General features: G+C 35.5%; 1 protein-coding gene, 1 long non-coding RNA gene and 1 pseudogene across 5 annotated transcripts; 1 reads left to right on the forward strand and 2 right to left on the reverse strand.

Annotated features, from left to right (window-relative positions):
• The first annotated feature begins 6,286 nt into the window (after window positions 1–6,286).
• Window positions 6,287–15,740, forward strand: LOC121755217. Of its 2 annotated transcripts, XR_006040661.1 has the most exons (3): window positions 6,287–6,489; window positions 6,595–6,827; window positions 15,556–15,740. It is a non-coding gene; the product is annotated as an uncharacterized LOC121755217 (long non-coding RNA). The 2 variants fall into 2 exon arrangements; XR_006040660.1 differs by lacking the exon at window positions 15,556–15,740 and having other exon boundaries at window positions 6,595–6,891.
• Window positions 9,173–17,051, reverse strand: LOC121755216 (annotated as a pseudogene).
• A 618-nt stretch (window positions 17,052–17,669) lies between these two features.
• Window positions 17,670–22,514, reverse strand: LOC121753665 (protein misato homolog 1-like). 3 transcript variants are annotated; one of them, XM_042148903.1, is made up of 10 exons: window positions 22,300–22,514; window positions 21,487–21,655; window positions 21,212–21,313; window positions 21,055–21,100; window positions 20,740–20,815; window positions 20,180–20,546; window positions 19,675–19,924; window positions 19,014–19,256; window positions 18,811–18,930; window positions 17,670–18,316 (listed from the first exon to the last, which is right to left on the reverse strand). In XM_042148903.1, the coding sequence occupies exons 2-10, from the start codon at window positions 21,556–21,558 to the stop codon at window positions 17,865–17,867; spliced, it is 1,728 nt and encodes a 575-aa protein (XP_042004837.1). In that variant the 5' UTR covers window positions 21,559–21,655; window positions 22,300–22,514; the 3' UTR covers window positions 17,670–17,864. The 3 variants fall into 3 exon arrangements, with proteins under 3 accessions (XP_042004837.1, XP_042004836.1, XP_042004838.1); XM_042148902.1 differs by having other exon boundaries at window positions 21,487–21,673; XM_042148904.1 differs by lacking the exons at window positions 21,212–21,313; window positions 21,487–21,655; window positions 22,300–22,514 and having other exon boundaries at window positions 20,180–20,506.
• Between the last annotated feature and the right edge of the window lie 682 nt (window positions 22,515–23,196).

The raw sequence follows: 23,196 nt of genomic DNA on the forward strand, positions 1-23,196 counted from the left end.
GGTTAAACCCTAGAGTTTTATGTTAAAAACTCCTAAATCTTGTCACATATCGAATTTGTGATGATCTCAGCTCATTTATTTAAGTGTGGATAACATTTTTTCTTATAATACCTTCTAAAGGGCTAGTGTCCATTTTTAATATGGTATCAGAGTGGGCTCAAGTCGATAATTGATTTTATCTCTTTATCTCATCTTTTACCTACACACGTGATGGAAATGTGTCATTTTGACCCATACGTGAGGTGACGTGTTAAAACTCTTTAATCTTATCCCTCGTCGACTTGGTAATGATCATAACTCATCTATATAAGTATGAATAGTCTTCCTCCTTATAAAGTCTTTTAAAAGGTGAGTGACTCATTTCTAATATTTGAAAATATAGTTAGTGAACGAGATGGTATCAACTATGGTTTTTATAAATATATCAAAAAAAAATTATTTGTCTAGTTTTTGAATATACGAATTTTAGACTTTCATGTAATTTCCCTGGAAATAATTTTTTGTCCAAATTGAAACCGACATACCTGTAGAGCAAAATTGACAATCATTGAAACGACGCCATTTTAATAGAAAAAAATTAATTTACCGATAAATACATAAACTTTTGAAATTTTATGATTTTTCTCCCAAAGTATAGATATTTACTAGAATTTCCAGAAACTTTGTAGACTTTCTGATTTTCCCTGATGGGATGGAATGAAGCCATTCACAGTTCCGACATTGGCTTATCCGTCTCATTTGGCACATATTGTTTGTTACATGTATTATAATAAAAATAAAAATAAAAATAAAAATAAAAATAAAAATAAAATCATTAACCTTGTGTAAATAAACCATTTGCCTCACTATTACAAAGTAGGAATTGACTACTACTACATATGGAAAATACGCACTCCTAATTGAACATGCGTGCGTACCTGATTAGTCCAATACTACTATGTTGCGTACTCCATTTATTTTATTATAAAGTATTCAAATATAGTAGTAATGTTTTAATCTTTTTATAGGGAGTATTTTATTTTCGAGAAAGATTGACCAACTCAGTCTGCTCTCTCAACCGCCTTCGAGCATTGATGTTTAATAATTTTAGTAGATTCAAGCACAAAGGATTATCTAAGTTAAATATTTTCCCTTTTGCTCAGCTTGAGACAGCTATTAAAGAAGTTTCACCCATAAATATCTCTCCCTTCCATCTCAGTTTAATGGAGTATCTACAATCACATCACACGAAAACCCTAAAATAATAAAAAGTTGCAAAAAGGAAAAAGAAAAAAAAGTGAAAATAATGGATAAATTGAAAATGTGATGGACATGGTGATTGGGTTAGGGTATGTATGTATAATATATGAGCTGTGGAAATGGAATAGTGGAGAGAGTACAGGCTGTACCACTTTTTTCGTTTTGCAAATCGGTCACCAACTTCAATATATTTTGTGACATACATATATTTGAGAATAGTAGTAGTAGTAGCAGTAGTGTATATCCTCATTTATTCCATTCCAGATATTGAATTAAATCATAGTATTAGGTACAAATACGTATACACATTTGAAACACGACAACTGATTTTAAGCTAGCTTCTACTTTCAACATTTTATGTGATTAGGGAAGTCATCAACACAAATCCCACTTTTTTTTTTAAAATCAAAAGAATATCACTTCACTTGAATGTCGACCAACACTTTTCAATCAGCTCAGCTGAATCGTTGATATCGAATTGACACATTTCTAAGCACTAACTTATCATTTACTATAATCTTAAGATCGTTTAAATAATTGTAAACAATTCCATTTAATTTTTAATCATTTATAATTATTATGTTGTTGAAAACTTGGTAGAGATGGGTCAATCTATCGACACCCAGAAGATGAGGTATTAGAGCATCACTAATGGGGAGGACGATAGCGCGCCCAATGCGTCGGGCGCGCTATCGTCCGCCATTGTGGTTCCGCGGACGACGGACGATGCGTCATCCGCGCCCGACGCTTAGTCCGCGGACGAAGCGCGGACGATAGGGCATCATCCGCGTCATCGTCCGCCCACTGTGGAGACGCGGACGATGCAACGCCTTTTTGTTTTTCTTTTTTAATTTTTTAAATTCGAAATTTGTCTATTTAAACCTCGATTATCATTCCATTTTTCATACGAACATTTCTCGCATCAGTTCTCTCATCTCTCACACATCTCTCCAAATCTCACAAGCCAAAATGAACAACGACGACCACCGGAGTTCCTCGGAGGACGGTAGTCCGACCTTGACTCGAGCCTTAAATACAGTCGTGCACGACGCAATGGCGGAATGCTTAGCCATAATGCAACGCGAGGAGGCGGAGGAGGCGGAGCAGATCCCCAGGCCTATTCGACGTCAGAAGTCTGTCCGACGCGATCACGCCACAGCTCACGAACGTCTAGTTGCAGACTATTTTGCCGACCAACCACGATGGGGCCCGGCTGTTTTCCGTCGTCGGTTTAGGATGCCTCGTTACCTTTTTCTCAGCATTGTCCAGACGTTGGAGTCCCGTGATGAATAGTGAAAGGGCCGGCGCGTCTCTGGTTCAAGGAAGTCCTCGCCGATGTCATGTATGCGTGCATAATTTTACACAACATGATAGTCGAACATGAGGGTATGAGCATCACCGATTGAACCGATGACGAAGGTGCATCTAGCTCCTCCGGCACGGCGACCCCGCCCCCCGCTCAAGGATTGTCAACGGGCTTCAATGAGGTTCAATCTAGACAGGCCTCAATGCGCAACCAACACGACCATGCGCAGCTCATGAATGACATGATTGAAGAAGTGTGGGTCCGTAACCGCCGTCGCTGAGTTTGCGTATTTTTTTAAAATCCGTATTGTAATGTATTAATTTTATAAATGAAATAAAGGTTTTTCCCAATTTTTTTAGTTATTTAAATATTCAAATAGAAGAAAATGCTTAGGGCGCCCCTTAGGGTGCGTCCTAAGGCGCGGCTTAGGGCGCCCCACTGCAGGTGGAAGGGCAGGAGGATAAAATGCTGACGTAGCGGTGCATAGGGCGGGCTTTAGGGCGCATCTTAGGGCGGCCCATTGTTGATGCTCTTATACATGCATCTATGCTTCTTCTTTTTTTTTTGTCATTTTTCTTTCGTTTTGCTTTTGTGATTATATATATTGATAGGTCTATTCATTAATTAATAAAGCAAGTTATTAATATATATTACACGGAGGACGGATGGCTTATTTTTCTATGTCTGTATATGCAAACAACACTCTTTTTTCGTATATTATTATACTACCTCCGTCCCCAAAAATTTGTCCCACTTTGACCCGACACGGGTTTTAAGAAATGAAATGAAAATTGAGTTGAAAAAGTTAGTGGATTGTGGGTCCTACTTTTATATATTAGTTTTATAATAAAATGTGAGTAGGAATGAGTTAGTGGAATATGAGGTCCACTACCAAAAATGGTAAAAAGTGAAACGGAACAAATTTTTGGGGGACAGACAAAAATGGAAAAATGGAACAAATTTTCAGGGACGGATGTAGTATAATTAACATAATAAAGCTGGTTTCGTATCTAAAATGTGAATTGTGATTCCAATTCAACGGATTGAATCCGATGCCAATCAAGAATGAAAACAAGAAGAAGAACAAAAGGGGAATTTACGTGGTTCGGTCGTAAGACCTACATCCACGGAGAAGACGATCTAATTCTTATTCAATCACACCAAAAAATAGTACAAGAACTACAGCTTAACACCATGTGATATGGCTTTTAAAGAGTTGCATTGCAAGTGTGATGTGGGTGAGATGCATGCCTTATAGTTGACGGTAGAGATGCACTTTACACATCTATCACCATCTTGCACTTTTCACACTCATGCACCCTTCCATTTGTGATCAAACCACAAATATCACACCAACATAGACTTGTATCCATATCTATAAATTTTGAGCTGGTATAGAGTTTGAATCTTTGGCATTTCAAAGAATTTCCGCACTGACCATATAAGGGGAAAATTAAAGGTAATGGTTTGAAATATTTGCAAGAAACAACACACTCGTAGTATGTAGGAGAAGATATGGGTGTTACACAGAAATTACATATCTTCAACTCATTCGTCTTCCTCCTCGTCTTCCTCATCCATCATCTTGCTGTGATCATCTTTATTATATGACTTTGAAACCAGCCTCAAAGGGTGCTTGAGGTAATTGAATAAAACCAAAAACTTGTTGTGGTTTGAAGCATATCCACTGTTGTCGTGTCTTCTAACATCGTGCTAAACAAGTCTACGCTCTTCAGACAAGATGTGATCGAGTCAAAAGTATCTTTTAGAGGGGATTTACCCAATTTACAAAAAGGTGTGATAAGCTTCTTGAATATGTCATGAACATGTAGAGGGAACTTTACTGTACCATCATCATCATCATCATGTTCTCTGCAATGATCAATAGCAAATTATAAGTAATACTCACTCTGGCAACCACTAAAAGTCCTGATAACAGTTTAACCTTCTACAGAGATGACTCCCCTCTTCGTATGGATTGTTGTTTCTCTCCTCTTCAAATGGATTGCTGCTTCTGCAAGCATATCCATTACACTGGCTGTTATAATTGACCATATATATGCATTAACAAAACTAAAGGAACAGATGTACATAATTGGATTGATCTCAATTGTGACCGTGTGTACACTAAAATCTGTATGTATAGATTCTCACTTATCCACATACTCTTAATTTAAATTATTTAATATATATAATTGATGTCCTGAACATGAACATATCACTTCATTGTTGAGTCTTGAGGCATATTTGTACTGCGAGGTTTTATGAGTAATTTGTCGGGCAATAGCTATCTATTGCTTCGTAATGTACCTAATAAAACAATTTGGTATGTTTAACAAACTTAAATACGATTGATTCCCATACGTCTTTAGCTCTATCTCCCAATGCAGAATTCCTGCTGGCTCCGCTTGATTTTTGACTTGATCAACTTAATGTCGTAGTTTTTGCCTTCTTTTCTTGATCCGTTCGTCCGCCCTACTGATTTGTTCCTTCATCTGAATATGGCGGTTTTCACACACACCTGGCTCAAATTTGGCTGTTAGTTTACAGAATTTGATGCAGTTTTACTCCCTCCGTTATGTGATAATAGAGACGTTTCTTTTCGACACGCAATTTAAGAAAAACTGTGTTAGGTGAATTAAGTAAGAAAGAAAAATAAGAAATGAAAAAGATACAGAGATAGAGAGAATAAAGTAAGAGAGAGTAAAGTACTTCATTAGTTCCTTGTTAATAGAGACACTTCTTTTCGGCACAGAGATTAAGAATAGTGTGTTAATTGGAAGGTTAATAAAATAGTAGAGAATAAAGTACTAAGAGAGATGAAGACATAATAAAGTAAAAGTGAATGTTACTTTTTGCTAAAAATATAAATGACTCAATTATCATGGAACTTCCAAAATGTAAAATGATACAATTAACATGGAACAGAATGAGTACAAGAATTTGCAAATATAATTTTTCATAGATTCCTTTATTTGTTTTTTGGCAGAGAGCAATGTATTTGTCAATGCAAATGTGAGCCAAGAGTTCCCATTCAACATGTTTCTAAACAATTGGAGAGGACCGAACTTACGCACATATGTGATTAAAGGCATTGGGATATACATCAAACAAGTATATGCTTCTCTATTTTCCATTGCATTGCACGATTTTCTAATAGCCAACACTTGTTAATATCTAACATTCTTTTTAGATCATTTACAACTTCCGCCGGTTTTATGTCTATTTGATCTATTAAAATTGAGTTTGGTGTTTTTAGGTCACCTATAGTTTCCACCGGTTTTATGGTCTATTTGGTGTATTAAAATTGAGTTTGGTGCTTTTACACTATTATTTGGATTGCGGATGCGGTCACCTACAACATCCACCGGTTTTGTGATCTATTTGTTCCATTAAAATTGAGTTTGATGGTTATTTTCTAATAGCTAATTTTTAGAGTTGTCAACTGGGCTCGTTCGTCAAAGAAATGGAACGGGTTTGGGTTGGGCTTGTTGAGTGTAACGGGCTCCATTTGGGCCTATTTGTAAACCCAGAACCAGCCCTGAACCATGCCCGTACCAAGCCCAGCCCGAGCCCAACCCTGCCCATATTCAATCCACTTATTTTAACATGTTTAGGTTTAGGATATTTAATATAATAATATACAAATTTGTCAGGAAATATTTAGTTTCAACTTTTTAAATTGGCGTGCCAACCCACTTAATTAAAATAATGGTTAATGAGTGGTTAATAAAAGTTGTGTTCCAATAGAGCCTCTCCAATTTCAATTTTCATTCCATAGGTCTTCTTCCCTTTAATATCATACCCATTTCTACACCCCGTAACAATCCATGAACAATTATGTCTCCATCGATCTTATTCCCAATTTTCTCGTATAATCGGCTATGGAGGAGAGAGGCATAACTTTCACTATTTCCAATTCTCCGATTTCAAATTTCCAACTGGTACAATCTTAATTGTTCTTCTCTCTTATAAACCCATGTATTGTATTCTCCACGTCATCTTCATCCTTACTCCAATTCTCTTACTCTTATTCTCTACATCCTCAGTCTTTGTTGTCCAGAATCTAAATTTTGTCCATCCAACTGTTCATCTGATGAATTTGGTGTTGTCGAGAATCATCCGATCGAAGTATCATTTGTCTGATTTGGTGATGTTGAAGTACCTAGTTTGTTTTGATTTTGGATTTAGATAGTTGTTCTGATTTATACACTAGTACCCTTTTCTTTTGTTTCAGGAGCCAAAAAATATTGGTCACTTTGCTTCCTTTTTTTCATTTTTGGTAAGTGGACCTCTTTTTCCATTATTTCATTCACTCACTTTATATTACTCCATTTGTTCCGCTATAGTTGAGACATTTTATTTCGGCACATAGTCATAGAAAAAAATGTTTATTAGTTAAATGAAGGGACAGAAAAGTAAGAGAGAAGTAATATATAGAATAAAGTAAAAAAATGAATAAAGTAAGAGAGATAATGGACTAGAAAAAGAAAAGTGAGTTAATTATTACAGTACCATATAGGGAAATGACTCAACTATAAACAAAAACTTCCCAAAATGAAAAAATGACTCACTTATGATGGAACGGGGGGGTGGGGGTATAAAAATAATACTCCCTCCGTCTCGCACTACTTGCACTTATTTCCTTTCTGGGCGTCCCAAGTTATTTGCACTCTTTCCATTTTTAGTAACAATTTATACCTACAGCCGTAATTGTTGACTTTGTCTATCACTCATTCCTTAATCTCCGTGCCCAAAAGGAAATGTGCGAGTAGTGCGGGACGGAGGGAGTATACAACAATGAACTCAAATTCCACTAATTTTTTCCACTATTTTCTTGATATTTCTTAAAACTCGCACCGAGTCAGTTATTTGCTTACATAGGACAGTAATTTGCTTTAACAAAAATACATTACACCTATTGGGAAAACTAATATAAAGTTCACTTTCAATGGCTATCTAAATTTCTATGATAGCTGGAGTTGTCAAATAGACTAAATTGATAGTTTGAGGCCCAGTCCAACTCAAACCGAATGTGGAAATCGCAGCGTTTCAAAGATGGGGGCGAAATCACGTCCCTGCGCATTCCCGGTCAGGTGGCTAGTGCGACTCGACCTGGAATATTTAAACATAGAATAAAACTTTATATAAAAAGTTTAATGCGACAACTTCATTTTTAATCATTTATAATTAGTATGTTGTTTAAAACTTGGTAAAGACGGGTCAATTAATAGACACCCAGAAGATGTGATACATGCATCTGTGCTTTTTATTTTTGTCATTTTTCTTTCTTTTTGCTTTTTGTGATAATATTGATAGGTCTATTCATTATTTAATAAAGCAATTAATAAGTATATATTACACGGATGACGGATGGACTATCATTCTATGTCGGTATACGCAAATAACAGTCTTTTTTTTCCTCATATAATAGTATTGTATAATTAACATAATAAAGTTGGTTTCACATCTAAAACTTGTCATATTTCAAATTTCTTTTATTTTAACCCTTAAATTCTTTGTTTCATGTTTTGAAGTATGAGCGTAGAATATAGGCTTTCCAAGAAAAAAGTAAAAATAATTGGAACTTGTTACAAAGTATTGTAGTAATTTAGTTTTATGGAAACGTTGACTCAGGCTCATTATAATGTGTTACTATATGGTTTTTACTTTTTATATTTCTTGGTTTTTTTAACTACATTTTGCAATGGCTCGCTTCCAATAACTTAATTTTTAGACGATGAGAAAGTCGAAGTTATCATTAGAAAATTATTAACCACAATTCTTTAGTGGTACATTGAAAGAATGCAAACTCTAACAACAAGGCGTCAAGGCATAGGAATATTACAAAATTGAGTTATTAAAAAATAAAAATTTGAATTCACGCCAAAATTTGATCTCTTTCTAATACTTCCTATAAACCTATATTCTTGAGGGAATTGTATAATTTTCCTATCCTGATCCGTCCATGTTAATTTCCAGCAGAATTTGACTTATAAATCTACATGTACAGTTTTTAAAATTTTATAACGTGATCCATGAATTTTGCAGCCAGATAACCCTACAAATCTTGTTTATTAATCAAAACTGATTCCATTGAGAAAGATTGCGTATAGGGATATTTATCTCTAAAACCATGAACTTTTTCAAAAATTGGGTATTTCCTATAAATTTTGAAATTGGTCTATAATATCACAAACTTTGCATTTTATTTGGTATTTCTCAAACTCAAATAAAATGTTTTCATCAAAATCTTATTTTATGTAGACAACCGTGATACGTTTTATGTTATTTTAAATCACTTTTTAAGTTCATAACATGTAGGATAAAAAGTCTCATTGAAAATCACGTTGATTTAATTGTGTCAAGTATGATAATAAAAAAAGCATCGTAAGTTAGTCAAATATAGTAATAGACATGCCGTGGGAAATACCAAACAAAGTACAAAAGTTTGTGATATTATATACCAATTTTAAAGTTCATGGGAAATACCAAATTTTTAGCAAAGTTTATGGTTTTAGAGACCAATTTCCCAATATATTATTCTGAAAGACAAAACAAACGATTACTATATCAGTAGAAGATGCAAATCCAAAATACAAAACGCACAATAAACATAACCAGATATAACACAAAAACACAGCTCCTATGGTTCCAATCATCGAATGAATACAATAGTGCCTAATCATGTGGCCTACAACACTATACAAGAAAGGTTAGCGAACAAACTGCAAATGAACAAGTCTGTTCGTGTACATTCAGCCCCTGTATACAAACATCGACTCAACTTGAACTACGTTTGTATTTTCTTGTTTCGCCAAATAACCTTTACCGTAGAGCATACATAGTGCAGATACAGAACTTCGTTGGGCCATGGTATATCGGGGATATTCCTTCTGTAATCTCCCAAAACATGTTGCTAGAACTCTTCAATATTTTTAGCACCTAACTTCATACGAACCAGCTTTTGTCATGTAACGAACCCATTCCACGGTGTTGTAGCCACTCTTCTCCCATACCTGCAAAAATATGTGCAATAAAATTATAGCAGTCCTAGATTTGAATAGTTCATATCATATGGAGTCTGGCAACTACCTTCAGGAAACGAACACGCAATCCAGAAGCTGTGAACATAGGTACCTGCCATGTATATGGTTGAATTGCAAGAGACATGTGAAACTACTAAGAATCTTCATTCTAAAAATTATTTCAGCCGAATAGAAACAAACAAAACAGCATATGTAAAACACAAGCAAAGAGGATACAATTTATATCTCAAACTCATATGGTGGTGTCAGTCAAAAACATACCAACTATTTTGTTGAAGTCCTAAAAGCAAATTCAAGGATATTATGCAATCCAAAAGCGGGTGAGGAAATTAAGAATCAAAAGATAGCCAAAAACCACATCCAGCAAAGCTTAAATCTGAACAATAAGGCTATGTTATCATTATCTTTTAGATGGTGACAAACACCAATATCATTTATGTTGTCATATACTATATGTCAGTAAATTGGCTATCAGGTTAATCCTACTTCTATGTAATACTCCTCCATCCACCAACTATTTCTCACTTTCCATTTATAGTAGGGCCCGCACAACACACCACACGCACCAAAACATTTGAAGTGGACCCTTACTCGGCTCACAAACCACCAACCACTATATTCAAACCCATGTCGTCCACAATGTGGGAAACTTTTTGGGAACGGAGGGAGTATAAACCTTATTGTAGCTAAGTTTGACTTTCGTATAATCTTTTTAAGTTTTAACATTTATAAATTTAACCTCCAGATATTCCTTAAAGTCAGACTTAAGTCTCGACTACACCTCTTTACCCTTAAAAGAGAAGCTCCAAATACATGCAAAATCCCCGGATCTCCTTGCACTAAACCCTACAATCTTTAAAACCTTTGGCCAGAACACTACAAAACTTAAAGCTGTTTCAGCAAATCAAATGAAAATTTTGATAACAACACAAAACCTAAATCTTGACCCAGAATATAAAGCTAATTTCAAAAACCACACCAACTACAAAGATTTGAGCAGTTTTTGCAAATAAACTATACCCTGAAGTTGACGCTAGCAAAAAAAACTTAAAATGATATCAGTTAAAATGACTTGCACAGACAACTTCATTATACTACTCCCTCCGTCCCAAAAGAATATGCACTTTGGGTTCGATACGAGTGTTAATGCAAAATTGGTAAAGTAAGAGATAGGTAGAGAGAAAAAGTAATTAAAGTATTGTTAGTGGAGAATGGGTCCCACCCCATTAGAGAGAAGAGTTTACAAAATTAGAAAGTGCATATTCTTTTGGGACGGACTGAAAAGGAAAGAGTGCATATTCTTATGGAACACGGAGGGAGTATTACGCAAAGTTGCAAACTTCTGATCTCATTAATTAGCATGCATTGCTAAGAATTACGCTACTAGGAAAATGGAGGCCGCGTCCAAGACTTCTTTTCTGTTATTGTGGATATTAGCTCTACTTCAGCCCTCAATGTCGGCTCAGTTTGCCCCGGAAATTTTCTTATCCTGAAAAGAATCCAGAAAGCCCACGATCAAGCTTAATAAATAACATGAAAAAGCATATTACAAAACTTTCTATCCTGTTTCACAATGAATAAAGTTACCATATAACCCCAAACAAACTGAGCAGAACAGCTTTCACTATAAAGAGAGCAGGAGAAGGTAAAGTAAAATGTCAAATAAAACATATAAATGTGCTTGAGTAAAGAATGGTGATTCCAAGGAAAAAATTTTACCAAGCAAAGGAATGAAAGGAGATAGGAAAGACATGACATTCCCTCCCTTTCTGTATCAAGCACCTCTCTAGATTTTGAGGCTTTACATGCATTCAAATAGTGGTGCAACAAAAGTATTACACTCTAATTCGACATAAAACATGTACTATTAACGATGATGATTCCCCTTGGGATGGATTTTTATGTAGATAAATATGGCAACAGTTGCCAGTACCCCAATTAATAAACAGTAAGAGCAGCATGTATAGGATCACCCTGATTCTTAAGTTTAGAAAAGAAAGAAGAGTAAAGGTGTTGGACATAAACAATATCTGGCAAAAGTAAGATATATTGCAAGTCAACAATCAATCACATGTCCAATTTCAAATTCATACTTTAGAAATAATAAACCAATTCGGTAGGAGATTGCAGCTCAATTTTTATAGACATGAACTTGGTGTTCTGAAAGGAAAGTCTAGCAAGGAGTTTCCAGGCTACTCATGGATTTATAACAGTGTTTATTTACATTATTCTGCCTGGCTCTTTAGTTTTAATTTTAATAATACAGCATTGCATTCTTTAAAAACCATCATTTAAGTGAGACAGTGAATAGAACAGGAACTTGAAGGTATTCCACTGGAATAAAACTCAAAGGTGCTTACATGATGATACAGACTAGAAAGAACTAACTTCCAGACCAAACAATCAATAGAAGGACTGTACTTTGCCTTCCCTGATGTCACCTGAAAACTTGTTTTTGCTGTTTGTTTTGGAACTGGAATCTTAATAACCACTCCAAGTGCAAACATTTTAGCCGCAAAAACACTCTTCACCTATGATGAAGAATAGTGTTATGAAAATTTCTGTTGCTATTAAAAGTGATATGAAATCAATGTTTGCATCACCAACCTTTACATTCACTTCCATACGCGTTCGACCCAGTTCCTTGATAGTTGGCAAAACCCGAAATGGAAGATTAACTCCCTCAGTAATACGATACCTGTGGTGCAAAGGCAATTATAGGTATAAGAAAGCTGGTAAAGTCAAGGAAAGCTCTGCTTATTAAATTCCAGATTAAAATATCTAACCATGAAAATAAAAATAAAAATGATTGGTTGTAACTGGTAATAAAATGTTTAAGAGGGAATTAGCCCTACATTTCCCATTTGAATGTGACTCTCAAAGCTAAACAAAATGTAGTTAAGGCAACCATAACCAGCATTGAAGAGATTCAGAAGACAAAATAAAGAAATGATTCTTCTAGAATAACTTTCAGAGTACACCTGGAATTTTGTCAGTCAAGATTTATCCTACTTAGAGTTAGTATTACCAATAAAAAGGAATGAAGTAGATCTAAGCTTACCCTAGTGATATATTTGATCTATTGAAGATCTTTCATAACACAGATTGTGTACAAATGGTAAGATATAAGAGATGTGCGTACAATTATATCAAATGTACCATAATAAAACTCATTATTTAATATAAACTCTAGATATCTTTGTAGGAAATTTAAAATTTAAAATTTAAACATCAGCTTACTTCATCAATTCGAATTCACCATCTGGAGGAACAAAACTAACAGTCTTTTCGGAATTGAATCTTGTAAGGTTCACACATTGATGGAATGTGACATCATCAAGCTCAATAGTTTTTCCACTGCAACCCAAAATAGAAAAAAACTGGTTACCAAGCAAAACATAATATCATTGTACAGGTTAATAATGATAAAACTGGCTAGAGAATACATGGAAGATGCCTAGTATTGCCTAGGTGAATACTAACTAAAGAATAGTAACAAAGCAGGCCGGGATTTGAGCTGTGATTCTTTCTCCAGTCCGATTTTATCATTCAATCCCAACTTCAAATCAGGCATCCCCTAAAGAAAGCATTTCATAAGAATCTTCCCTGTTACATCACAACGTAGAACACTACCTACAAAGGACATATGGAAAATGGGCATTATTAAAAAAGTTGCATCAAAAAATAAGGACATCCATACTATGTAAATGGTAGCAGGCACCAGGCAAACAAGAATAAAAATGCATTATGCAACTATTTCACAATGAATAGATACTTTACCTTTTGAAGACATAAGAAGATTGACACTTTCCACAATATCAAGAAACACCTACGAAGAAAAAAACTGTTTGGGTCACTTCGATAGCAAGAGGAAAAACTACAACAGTAGCAATCTGAATACCCTACCTCATTTTTCTTATATACTAGGCCCTCCCTGCGCCACCCAACAGCACCAGTAACTTGTAAAGTTGCATTTGGAACGGGTTTATCAGCAGTCTGTAAGTTATTCACACATGGGAAAGGTTAGTATCACACACTCATAATAATATCAAACAACTTAATCTGTTAGATATCTCTTCAATGCTACAACTTCCACAATTCAAATACATCCACAAGATAGTCATGAATAACCTCTGACCTTGGATGAAAAAGGAGAGCGCACACCCTCTTGAGTTATATAAAGCTTCAAGATTTCAGGAGAAAGGTTTTAAGGATAACCAAAATCCATAATTTCTGCAATCGAAATGCAAAACATCAGAACTTTATCCAGCCATTTAGCCAGTTTGGCTCCACAAAGATTTTATTTACTCTTCATACTGCTTTATTCACTAACGACTAACGAGTACTGGAAGTATGGTGCAGGTTTATCCAACACTTCCAAGAAACAATAGAAGACAAGTATTCTTCATCTTTTATACCCTAACTTTGGCTAATAAAGAGAGTTCAGTGATTTGATTGGCATCAACGTTTTGTGCAAAACGATTGTAAAAACTAAAAAAATTCACATCAAGATCAAGGCTCCCTGTGAATTTTTTATTTCCCATGGAAAATGAAGAATGGAATATAACATAAGCCACGCCAAAGAGTTCCAGAAAAAAAAACAAAACAAATAACTGTCACAGATACTCCTTCAGCAAACATATTCATAATTATAACTTCAGTGAGGGAATTACTTCTCATAACACAAAAGGTCTTCTTGAGAAGAAAGTGAATAAGAAAATGTTCAGTAGACATACCATCTAACAGTTCATATATCAGAACGAAGTTGTTGCGGATGGCATCCTCATCAAAAGATCCTCCAAAATATGATTTAAATAATGTGACTGCCTGAACGTAAGAACATAATCGCATCAGCCATCAAGTGAACTAGAAAAATATGTGAAAGATATAAGCTCCCTAACAGCTTAGTCAAAGCCACAAATTATTTCTTGAGGCTTCAGTGATCATAAGTTCATAATGATTAACAACTATATAATATCTACTGTAAAGGACTAATGAGAGGGAGGAGAAGACCAACCCAAAACTATATATCCACTAAATTCTCCAACTACAAGGTATTCCACAAAGCACACAGATCCCCAGAAAGGGATCACAAGCTAGGCTAGTATATGATGCACACATAATAAGATAAATTTAACCATGAGATACCTCAACGACAAACTTGAATGCACAAGCGACATTTGCATTGCTGCTTACTACAATCACGATATAGACATTGCTAATTCTCATGTAAAAGAATGAGCATCCTCCAATCTGCCGAACAGGACAGGTGCCAAGTTCCTTTGTTTGCATGATATGGACTTGGAAGGCATCCACCATGTTGCCTCTGATAAGTTTAAGCAGAAACACTGTTATGCATGTTCAGATTAATGTGATAATTTATTTAGATATACATATGTATATACTCTACTTTTTTGTGTAAATGTAATTATATAAAGTCTCAGATCAATCAACAAGAACCAAGAAACAAATAAGATAGTAATTCAAGAAATGAAAGCGATGGATTTCCAGCTAAACAGCACAAAACTAAGTTCTATCTAAAATTCACAGCATTAGGCTTGAGCTGGAACCCAGAACCAAAATCTCAATAATGATAAAACAGCATTTAGTCATTTACACAACGGATGAACGGAAGTTGGTGAAGAAGAATTACTTGCCAGTGATAAATCAATTTCAGATTTGAATTTAGAAAGCAGATTTAGTCCAGCCTTTCCTTAACGGCTTAACCCCAGAAGGTCGGTAGATACCAGATATCAAGTCAAGTACATAAGATGATATCTCGTGAATTTCTAGTGGTCATGATTAGTTGGATACTTGGATGATGATCTTTCCTAATTTAAATTTTCCATGGGTAGCATCAGGCACCAATTTTCAATCAAAATACCCGATTATCGTAAACATATATTTCTGGCACCTGACCACACTTTAACAGGACAAATGTATAAAAGTATCTTTATGCAGGTAAGATAGTTTGGACTGGATACAACATCAGTGCATGATTTACAAGAATCTGCTACGTCAACAAAAGATTATTGGAAGTATTGGGGTGGACAGAACACAGAATGGATAGTACATGAATAAGGGTTTAGAATGTCATATTTTTCATTGTACTGTTATACAAAACTTTGGTACTACAAACATCTTTCATTTTGTGGCTGATATTTGTTTACTTCCACTGCATTCTAAAATCAAAGCTAGCAGTTAATTCAAATTTAGCATCTTACTAAATGCAATTCTGAGATTTCTATGGTCCAAGCATGTCCAGGACTCTTCTATTGCCTGCGTAACTAGCCTTCAGTTGTACAAGTCCGTGCTACCTTGATCACTTCCTAATAATCTTATCTTGTAGGAGTATAGTATATACTATTTGTGGAGTACCTATTGAACCATGTCAGATTATACTGATTCACCATTTGTGATTTTTATTTCTATAGAAGTTACTTCATTTTATAGACTATAAAATCCAAACAAATGTCAAAAGTTGAATAGCCTCAGTCTTCTTGACCACTACAAGCACACAAAAGATGAGCTTTTAACTTCATTGACATTTGACAGAAAAAAATCCTTAACTATCTGTTGGAATCGACATGATAAATCTATCAAGATGCAAAACTATCGTAGCAGAACGGATCCATAGGTTATTTAATACTAATAGCTCTTTCGACAGAATTGAGGGCGGAATCAGCAGATTCAGATGCTGATGGCTGCCTTAATTGCAAAAAAATGTTGCCTTTTCTGCACCGTAAAGAGTTCAAAAAAACAACCAAGATTTTTATAATTCACCAGACAGAATGGGTATACACTATTACTTTTATAATTCACCAGAGATTTCATGTAAACAAAGAGCTATCATCTTATTTCTTTTGCATCTCCATTAATCTAAGAGCTGAAAAAGACCCTCAAAGCTCCAAGCCAGTTACCACTTCAGATTCAAATCCCATTTCTTCAACACAAAACGTTAACTACACAATATGACACAAGTTATCCAGGTTACTGATTTCACCCATATCCCTCCACATCTCCTTCACACCTTCAACTATACTTAGCGGTAGCAAAAGAAATGCAACAACGCCGGAAATTCAATCATATAATACATAAATCTCATTTACAAACAGCATTTCCAGTGAATTCTCGAGAGAATTGTCGTAAGCAATTACAGCAATCTCAAGCATAAATATATAGAAAGAGAAAATTGGAGGGGAGGACTGACCCGTCGTCGTCACGGTAGAGGCGATTGATAAGAACATCGCCGCGAAGATTGAGGAAGTAAATCGCGGAAGCCGCCAGCGGCATGGCAGAGATCTCTCCGATCGAGTGAGATGAGAAACGAGATCTGCTCCCCTTGAAGAAATTTTGCTGGCGATGGAAATGTATTCAAGTTAATTCTACAGTCAGCGAACAGCTCTTTCGTTAACTACTGCGCCTTATTTATTTTCGCTTTTATATTTTGGGTTTAATATCTCTGTCTAAATTGAAATGATATACCAAATTCAATTATCACACGTCGATTCACATAAAATGCTAAGATGAAGGATTTTTAACTAAAATTAAAATAAATCTTAAATATACTGTATAAGCAAAGCTAAGAGCTCGAAAATTCATGGATAATCAAATATTGTTCCTGTCAACATTCGGTTCATGAATCAAGATTAGATGTTGCAGTATTTTCCACCTTCGAAGGCATAGATTAGTCATGTCTTGAAAGCTCATCGAATTTAAACTATACTCCTTAAACACGGCTGATAGTAATGTCTCCTACTTTATTCTCTAGACATTTCATTTTTTAATCTATTCTATAGTTTTATACCCTAACTCGGTCAAATATTAATTTTTTAAATCTTGTGTCTAGAAATGTATGAGATAGAGTACTATAAATGAAGTGAAGTGCATAGAGTCGGTGAGGAGCGAGAGCTGGGAGTTAATAAAGAGGTTGCCCAAGTGCTTCGAAATTTTATAAGGTAAATGATCAATTTTATCATATCATTGGGGCATTTATAAAAAATATCACACTGTTTAAGTAATTACTACTACTGCTATATCACTTCTTTACTCACTAGGATTCAAAATGAACTGCATTAGCAACAGAAACCCAATAACAGTGACAGATTCATTAGCAACAGAATGCCAATAACAGTGACAGATTCATTAGCAACAGAAAAGCCAATACAGTGACAGAATCATGTTTTTGTAATACATATCAATGCGTAAACACTGTTTTTTAAGAAATTAAATCCACTTTTCTGGTTGCACTGTCTAGGTATGGCAGAGTATCAGTCAGAATCTGATGATGCTTCAGATCTAGGATTGAGTTTTGTTACCATATCAGACAGTGTCTCTCCTATGTCTTCTACATCATCTCTTCCGAAACCCCAACTTCCCAGTATCTCCGACCCCAACGCCCCCCGTGCAATCCCCAACTTCCGAAGATTCTGCAGTCGATTATCCAGAAATGGCAAAATGGCAATGCTGGACCGTAGTCTTGCTGCCATTGGGACCGAGTGGACTTCAAGCGACCCTCTTGATGATGATGAATCCGACACTTGCGTATTTAACAGCTCCCCACGTTCACCAACAAATTTCCCAAATATTGAAGGATAAGGCAATGGTATGGGGAGAGGGCATTGAGCTACTGAGAGATGAGAGAACTTAGGTCTTCTTACTGCATTTGTATAAGCAGCCTGCACTGCTTCTGTTACTTCACAAACTGAAGCCCTTTCCGATCCTGAGATTAATTTACACAAATCAATAATTCAATGTTAAATCAGACAATCGGTAACATTTCTCACTATACCATGAAGATCTGAAAGACTGACACTGTTATAGGTGTATCCCATTGATGATAATAAAATCAAATAACTTCTGAATTTACCAATATTGTCCCCATTTACATCCTAAAGGTGTGTACTGTGTACTCAGATCTGTTCATATTATTTTCATTGATAACAAACCATCTTTAGAAGAATCGAAGATCTCCATCTAATATACACACACAAAAGGATGCATCTGTCTCATTTTGTAGATATAATTGTATGGATTAAGTTGAATTTTTGCATTAGTTTTGGATGATCTTTTCAGATTAATGCAAACTCGAGATCATATGGATTTTTTTCTACATTAAGAGCATTTTTTTAGTTCACTATTCACCACCAAAAGCTGCATAAAATGCTTGGCGATGATTTAAAAAACATAACAAATGAAGGAAGCTCTCAGCATTACCTGATGCAAAGGCTCCATGAATGATCATAGACTCCAAAGCTTGCATGTCTTCGACATCTTCAGCTGTTTCTGGAGTTAGCGGCTGCAATGTCTCCAACAAAGGTTGCTGGAACCCGGTACCTAGTATACATGGATTTGATATTTCATATACAACATCAATTTAATGTCAACACAAGGGTGAGGTAGATACCAGAATATAGTACCTGTCAAAGCAGGAGCTGGCATAGAAGCATCCAAAACGGCAACCATATTCTGACAACCCTGTCCGGCTAAAATTTGTATAAGGTCATTCATAGTTACTGCACCAGATGTCGAGACGTATTGCGCACTGGGCCCATGTGGCTCCATTCTGAAAGGGAGACTGATAGAATGAAGTGCAGATGCATAAACAGCACTCGTGTGGTAAGGCTTTCGATCTTCCAAATAAAGGTACTTGGACATTTTACCTTCGTCATTGGAAAAAAAGCATACGCAGTTATAAAATGCAACTATTGATATTGAAAGATTTACGCAAGTTACAGTCAATTGGACGCGATAACGTTTAGATAATTAATACTCCCCTTTCCCATCATACCATATGAAACTGCTCATTTATTTTGGACACATTGGTTGGTGTCCAACAGCATGTGCAATGTTAAAAAGAGATAAGGGCCCACAAACTTTATCCCGAAAAGGGAATGAGACATTCCAAATGGGACAAAGGGAGTAAAAAGACCCCCTAAAAAAGAAATTAGAAAAGATCCATATTAATGGTTTACTTGATACTATATCTTTTTATCTTCAATCTGCGGATACTACAATTATGGGATAAAGACAATCACCAAACCAATAAAGGCGAGCCTTTCAGGATGATTGCATGCTTACTTGTACTCAGGGATGGCAAACCAATGGGTACAATCAATTTACAGAGAGCTGATTGCTTTGCAAATGAAACTGCATTATGAAGTCTACGGGCTATTGTCAGCTTGCGGTGGCTGGGATCCAGACACGAGTCAGGACTGCGAACAGAGTACAGTAGAACTGGAATGTTTGGGTAATCATCTGCTATAATTTCTAAAACCTCCCCAGCTACACCAGAGAATCCTCCAGAGTCATCAACAATGAATTGAATTCCCTGTGAAAATAAGGTGACACAAAAATATCAATAGCCATAGAAAGCAGGTATGACATCGGAATAAATTACACTGGCTGTACAATGTGCCTCTACTACTTCCCGTTGATTATCTAAAACCACTCAATGAAGACCTTAAAGGTTAAAGTAGCAAACGTTTGGTAACCCTTCTATCAAAAACCAAAGGGTGAAATTGTAGATACCAGTCATTCCTAGAGAAAGGAAAAGGTAACTAGAGATATAGTGCAGCAGAACTACCTGAGGATGGTCACACTCTTCAAGAAAAAAACGAAGCCTGTCATTGACTTGTTCAGCATGCAGACCGCCAGAAAATGCCTCTCTCCCGATCCCATAATTGTTAAAATCTTTACTGTCTGTCCATAATCCACATAATTCATACAGACTTTGTGGGTGATAATGAACTTTTGAGAAGTCCGTCCAATACTGAATATCATTCTCTAGAGACTCAACAATGTCCTTATCTTGAATTTCAGCATGAGCCTCATTTTGTTCATTTTCATAAGCTCCCAACCTATCCACATTTGAATTCTCTTCCCAGTCCAAGCTTTGCAAGAACAAGTTCTTCTGTAAGGGTTGAGATGTTTGAGTTGTTACAGGACCTGTCCTAAACAAATTGTCTGGAGCTATTTAATATATAATATGCATTTAAAACAAAATACAGATAACTTATAAAGTTAACATATATAATTGAACTCTAAAACTATTAAATAGAGTTTGGAAGCCAGAGCATGAGATCAATCTTGTATCTTAATTCAAAGAAAATTATGACAGAACTTGAAAGGAAAACAAAGTCTCACCATGTTAAACTACCAACTTGGGCTTCTTGAATCTCTTTGTACAAGGTTCCATGCGAACTCATTGATCCTAAGGATCCTGTTGAATCAAAAGAGGGGAGCATCGGTTTCAATCCCATAAGATAAACTAATCCATTTTCTAAGAAAAAATAATTGACCAACATGATAGCGAAAATCCCTATTCCATTTAATAAAACGAACAAACTATTTCTGCAACACAGAATCCATTCCAAGATAAAATCCTTTAGCAATGACAGTCAAGTCAAACAAACCGCAAAACAATGAGTTTCGAGTAATAATTTGGAATGACATAAATACCTCGAAGGCCCATGGAAACCAGCCGAGGGGTGTAAGTGAGAATGCCCTAGACAAGAAAGACACAATGATTTTCACAAACAGGAACAATGGCTAACAAAACCACACTAGTTTCAGATGAACAACGAAAATGAAACATTTGAGTGAAAAAAGGATCAACCTGCTGAGTTTCACCAGGACGGTAAAGAACATCCATGTTAAGACCATGGCTTTTGAATATCTGATCACTCTCAGTGCTGTCGGCCAGTCCAAGCAACTCGTCCTTCCACAAATGAAGCAAAGTATCATTTTGCCATTGAAAATGCAATTATAAAAGGCTTAATTACTAGTAATTCTAACAAGACTCTGTCAATGAAATTATATATATCTTCCGAGTTCGTACAATTGAACATGTGAAGCTATTTGAAACCTTTTTTTGAGAAAAAAAAATGGTACCTGGAAATTCCAGAAGTGCGAGCCCACAAAATTTGCATAGTTGCCAGCTTGGATAGTGACGATTTCCCTCATAATGTTGGAATTTGGTTCAAGATAAAATTATGATGCAAGTGTTACTCCCCTGTAATTGTAAGCGAGAGATGGGGAATTTGAAGTGGGAGCGAAGAAACTGCGACGGAGAGTAGAGCTGAGGAGAGGCGGTGCAGAGTGAAACATACGAGGGCATAAATCAATTAAGAAAATATTAGCAAAAAATACTAATTTAAGGCATAAATTCCTTATTTAAAATAGTAAATAGTTGTATATAATAAATTTAACTACTCTGCAATTACTAAGATTAAAAAATTAAGAGATATACAGAGTTGTATATACAATCACAAATTCTATATTAAATTATAATATCATTGATATATCAAAGCAAAGTGGGAGCGAATACTAATAAATTTTGTTGAATAAGTTCTCATATGTGTGAGATAATTTTTCCTTAGCTTTCATATACTATCACAGATCAAAAATCTAATACCAAACTGATGATCTGTGTCCACTACTAAGAAAATAATTTTGAAGAATTTCTCATGTGTGTTTTCATTCTTCTTTTATTTCTATAGATTGATAAGTTGCAGCAAATCCCAAAATAGAGAAATTCTCGGTCAATTTAGTTCGAGGTGAAATTTATCATATTTTTCCTACCAATTCAAGTATGGAACCAACTAGGATTCGAATTCTTCGTTACCCAGGCTTTATCGTAGGAATTGGAATTGATAATACCAAGTATAAATCTATAATCCAAGAGAAAACAGGCTAAATGTTTACCTTGTTTATCGTGCGAAAATTGAGCTGGGGAGGAGGCAGCCAACGAGAGAGAAAATGAGGAGGAGAAGTGTCTGAACAACGATGTTATAAAGAAGGATACGGCGGGTTCCCGGCGGCGGCGAACACAACGCGGCTGAGAGAGGGCCGACAATGCGTGAGCCGACGGAGAAGAGAAGAAATAAGATTACAAAATTTCACCTGACCTTGGCTCCAATTAATTTTTCAAAATATGCCCACCACCTATATTCTAAACTAAATCTCACTAATTCTAATTTAATCCTAATTGTATTTGTCAACTACTCCCCCGTCCCAGTTTAAGAGTCCAATTTTGTCATTTCCGTCCGTCCTAATTTAAAAGTCTCATTTAGAATTTACCATGTTTGGACATAAAATTTGACCTCATTGTTGATGAAATTTACACTCAAGTGCCATTATTTTTATAAAAATAAAACGAAAGAAACACTTTTTACATACAAAAAGTCAAAATGGTTCATCTTTCTACTGCCTCACTTTACTTATTACACACTCCAACAACCCCTACCTTACTTCAATTATTACACACTCCAACAATTTCTTAAAATCTGTGCCCTAACTAAATTGCACTCTTAAACTGGGACGGAGGGAGTATTATACTTAATTTTTATTTATTAATATAACTAAATCAACAGATTTACAATGATGTTAAGAAACATAGACTATTTTAATGGATTGCATATAATATTCGATTGATAATTATATGTTTGGGTGAGCCTTTGATAGAAGGAGAAGTTTTAATTAGTCATAATATTGGGTATGAACTGTTGAACCTAGCATGTCCTTCGTTCTTCTAATCTAAAATTGTCATTCAATTTTTATGAGCAATTATATGTTGTCACTATCAAAAATCACAAGCTGTGA

This window comes from Salvia splendens, chromosome 11 (genome assembly GCF_004379255.2).
Source record: "Salvia splendens isolate huo1 chromosome 11, SspV2, whole genome shotgun sequence".
In the NCBI taxonomy this organism is placed as follows: Eukaryota; Viridiplantae; Streptophyta; class Magnoliopsida; order Lamiales; family Lamiaceae; genus Salvia; species Salvia splendens.

Bases quoted from the DNA above. Each gene is read 5' to 3' on its own strand.
- LOC121753665 (XM_042148903.1), bottom strand. From the start codon at position 21,558: ATGAGGGAAATCGTCACTATCCAAGCTGGCAACTATGCAAATTTTGTG. The intron at 19,257-19,674 runs GTAAGCATGCAA...CCAATGACGAAG, and splicing joins TTTGCCATCCCTGAGTACAA to GTAAAATGTCCAAGTACCTT. The intron at 18,317-18,810 runs GTAATGCTGAGA...AATTAATCTCAG, and splicing joins TCATGGAGCCTTTGCATCAG to GATCGGAAAGGGCTTCAGTT.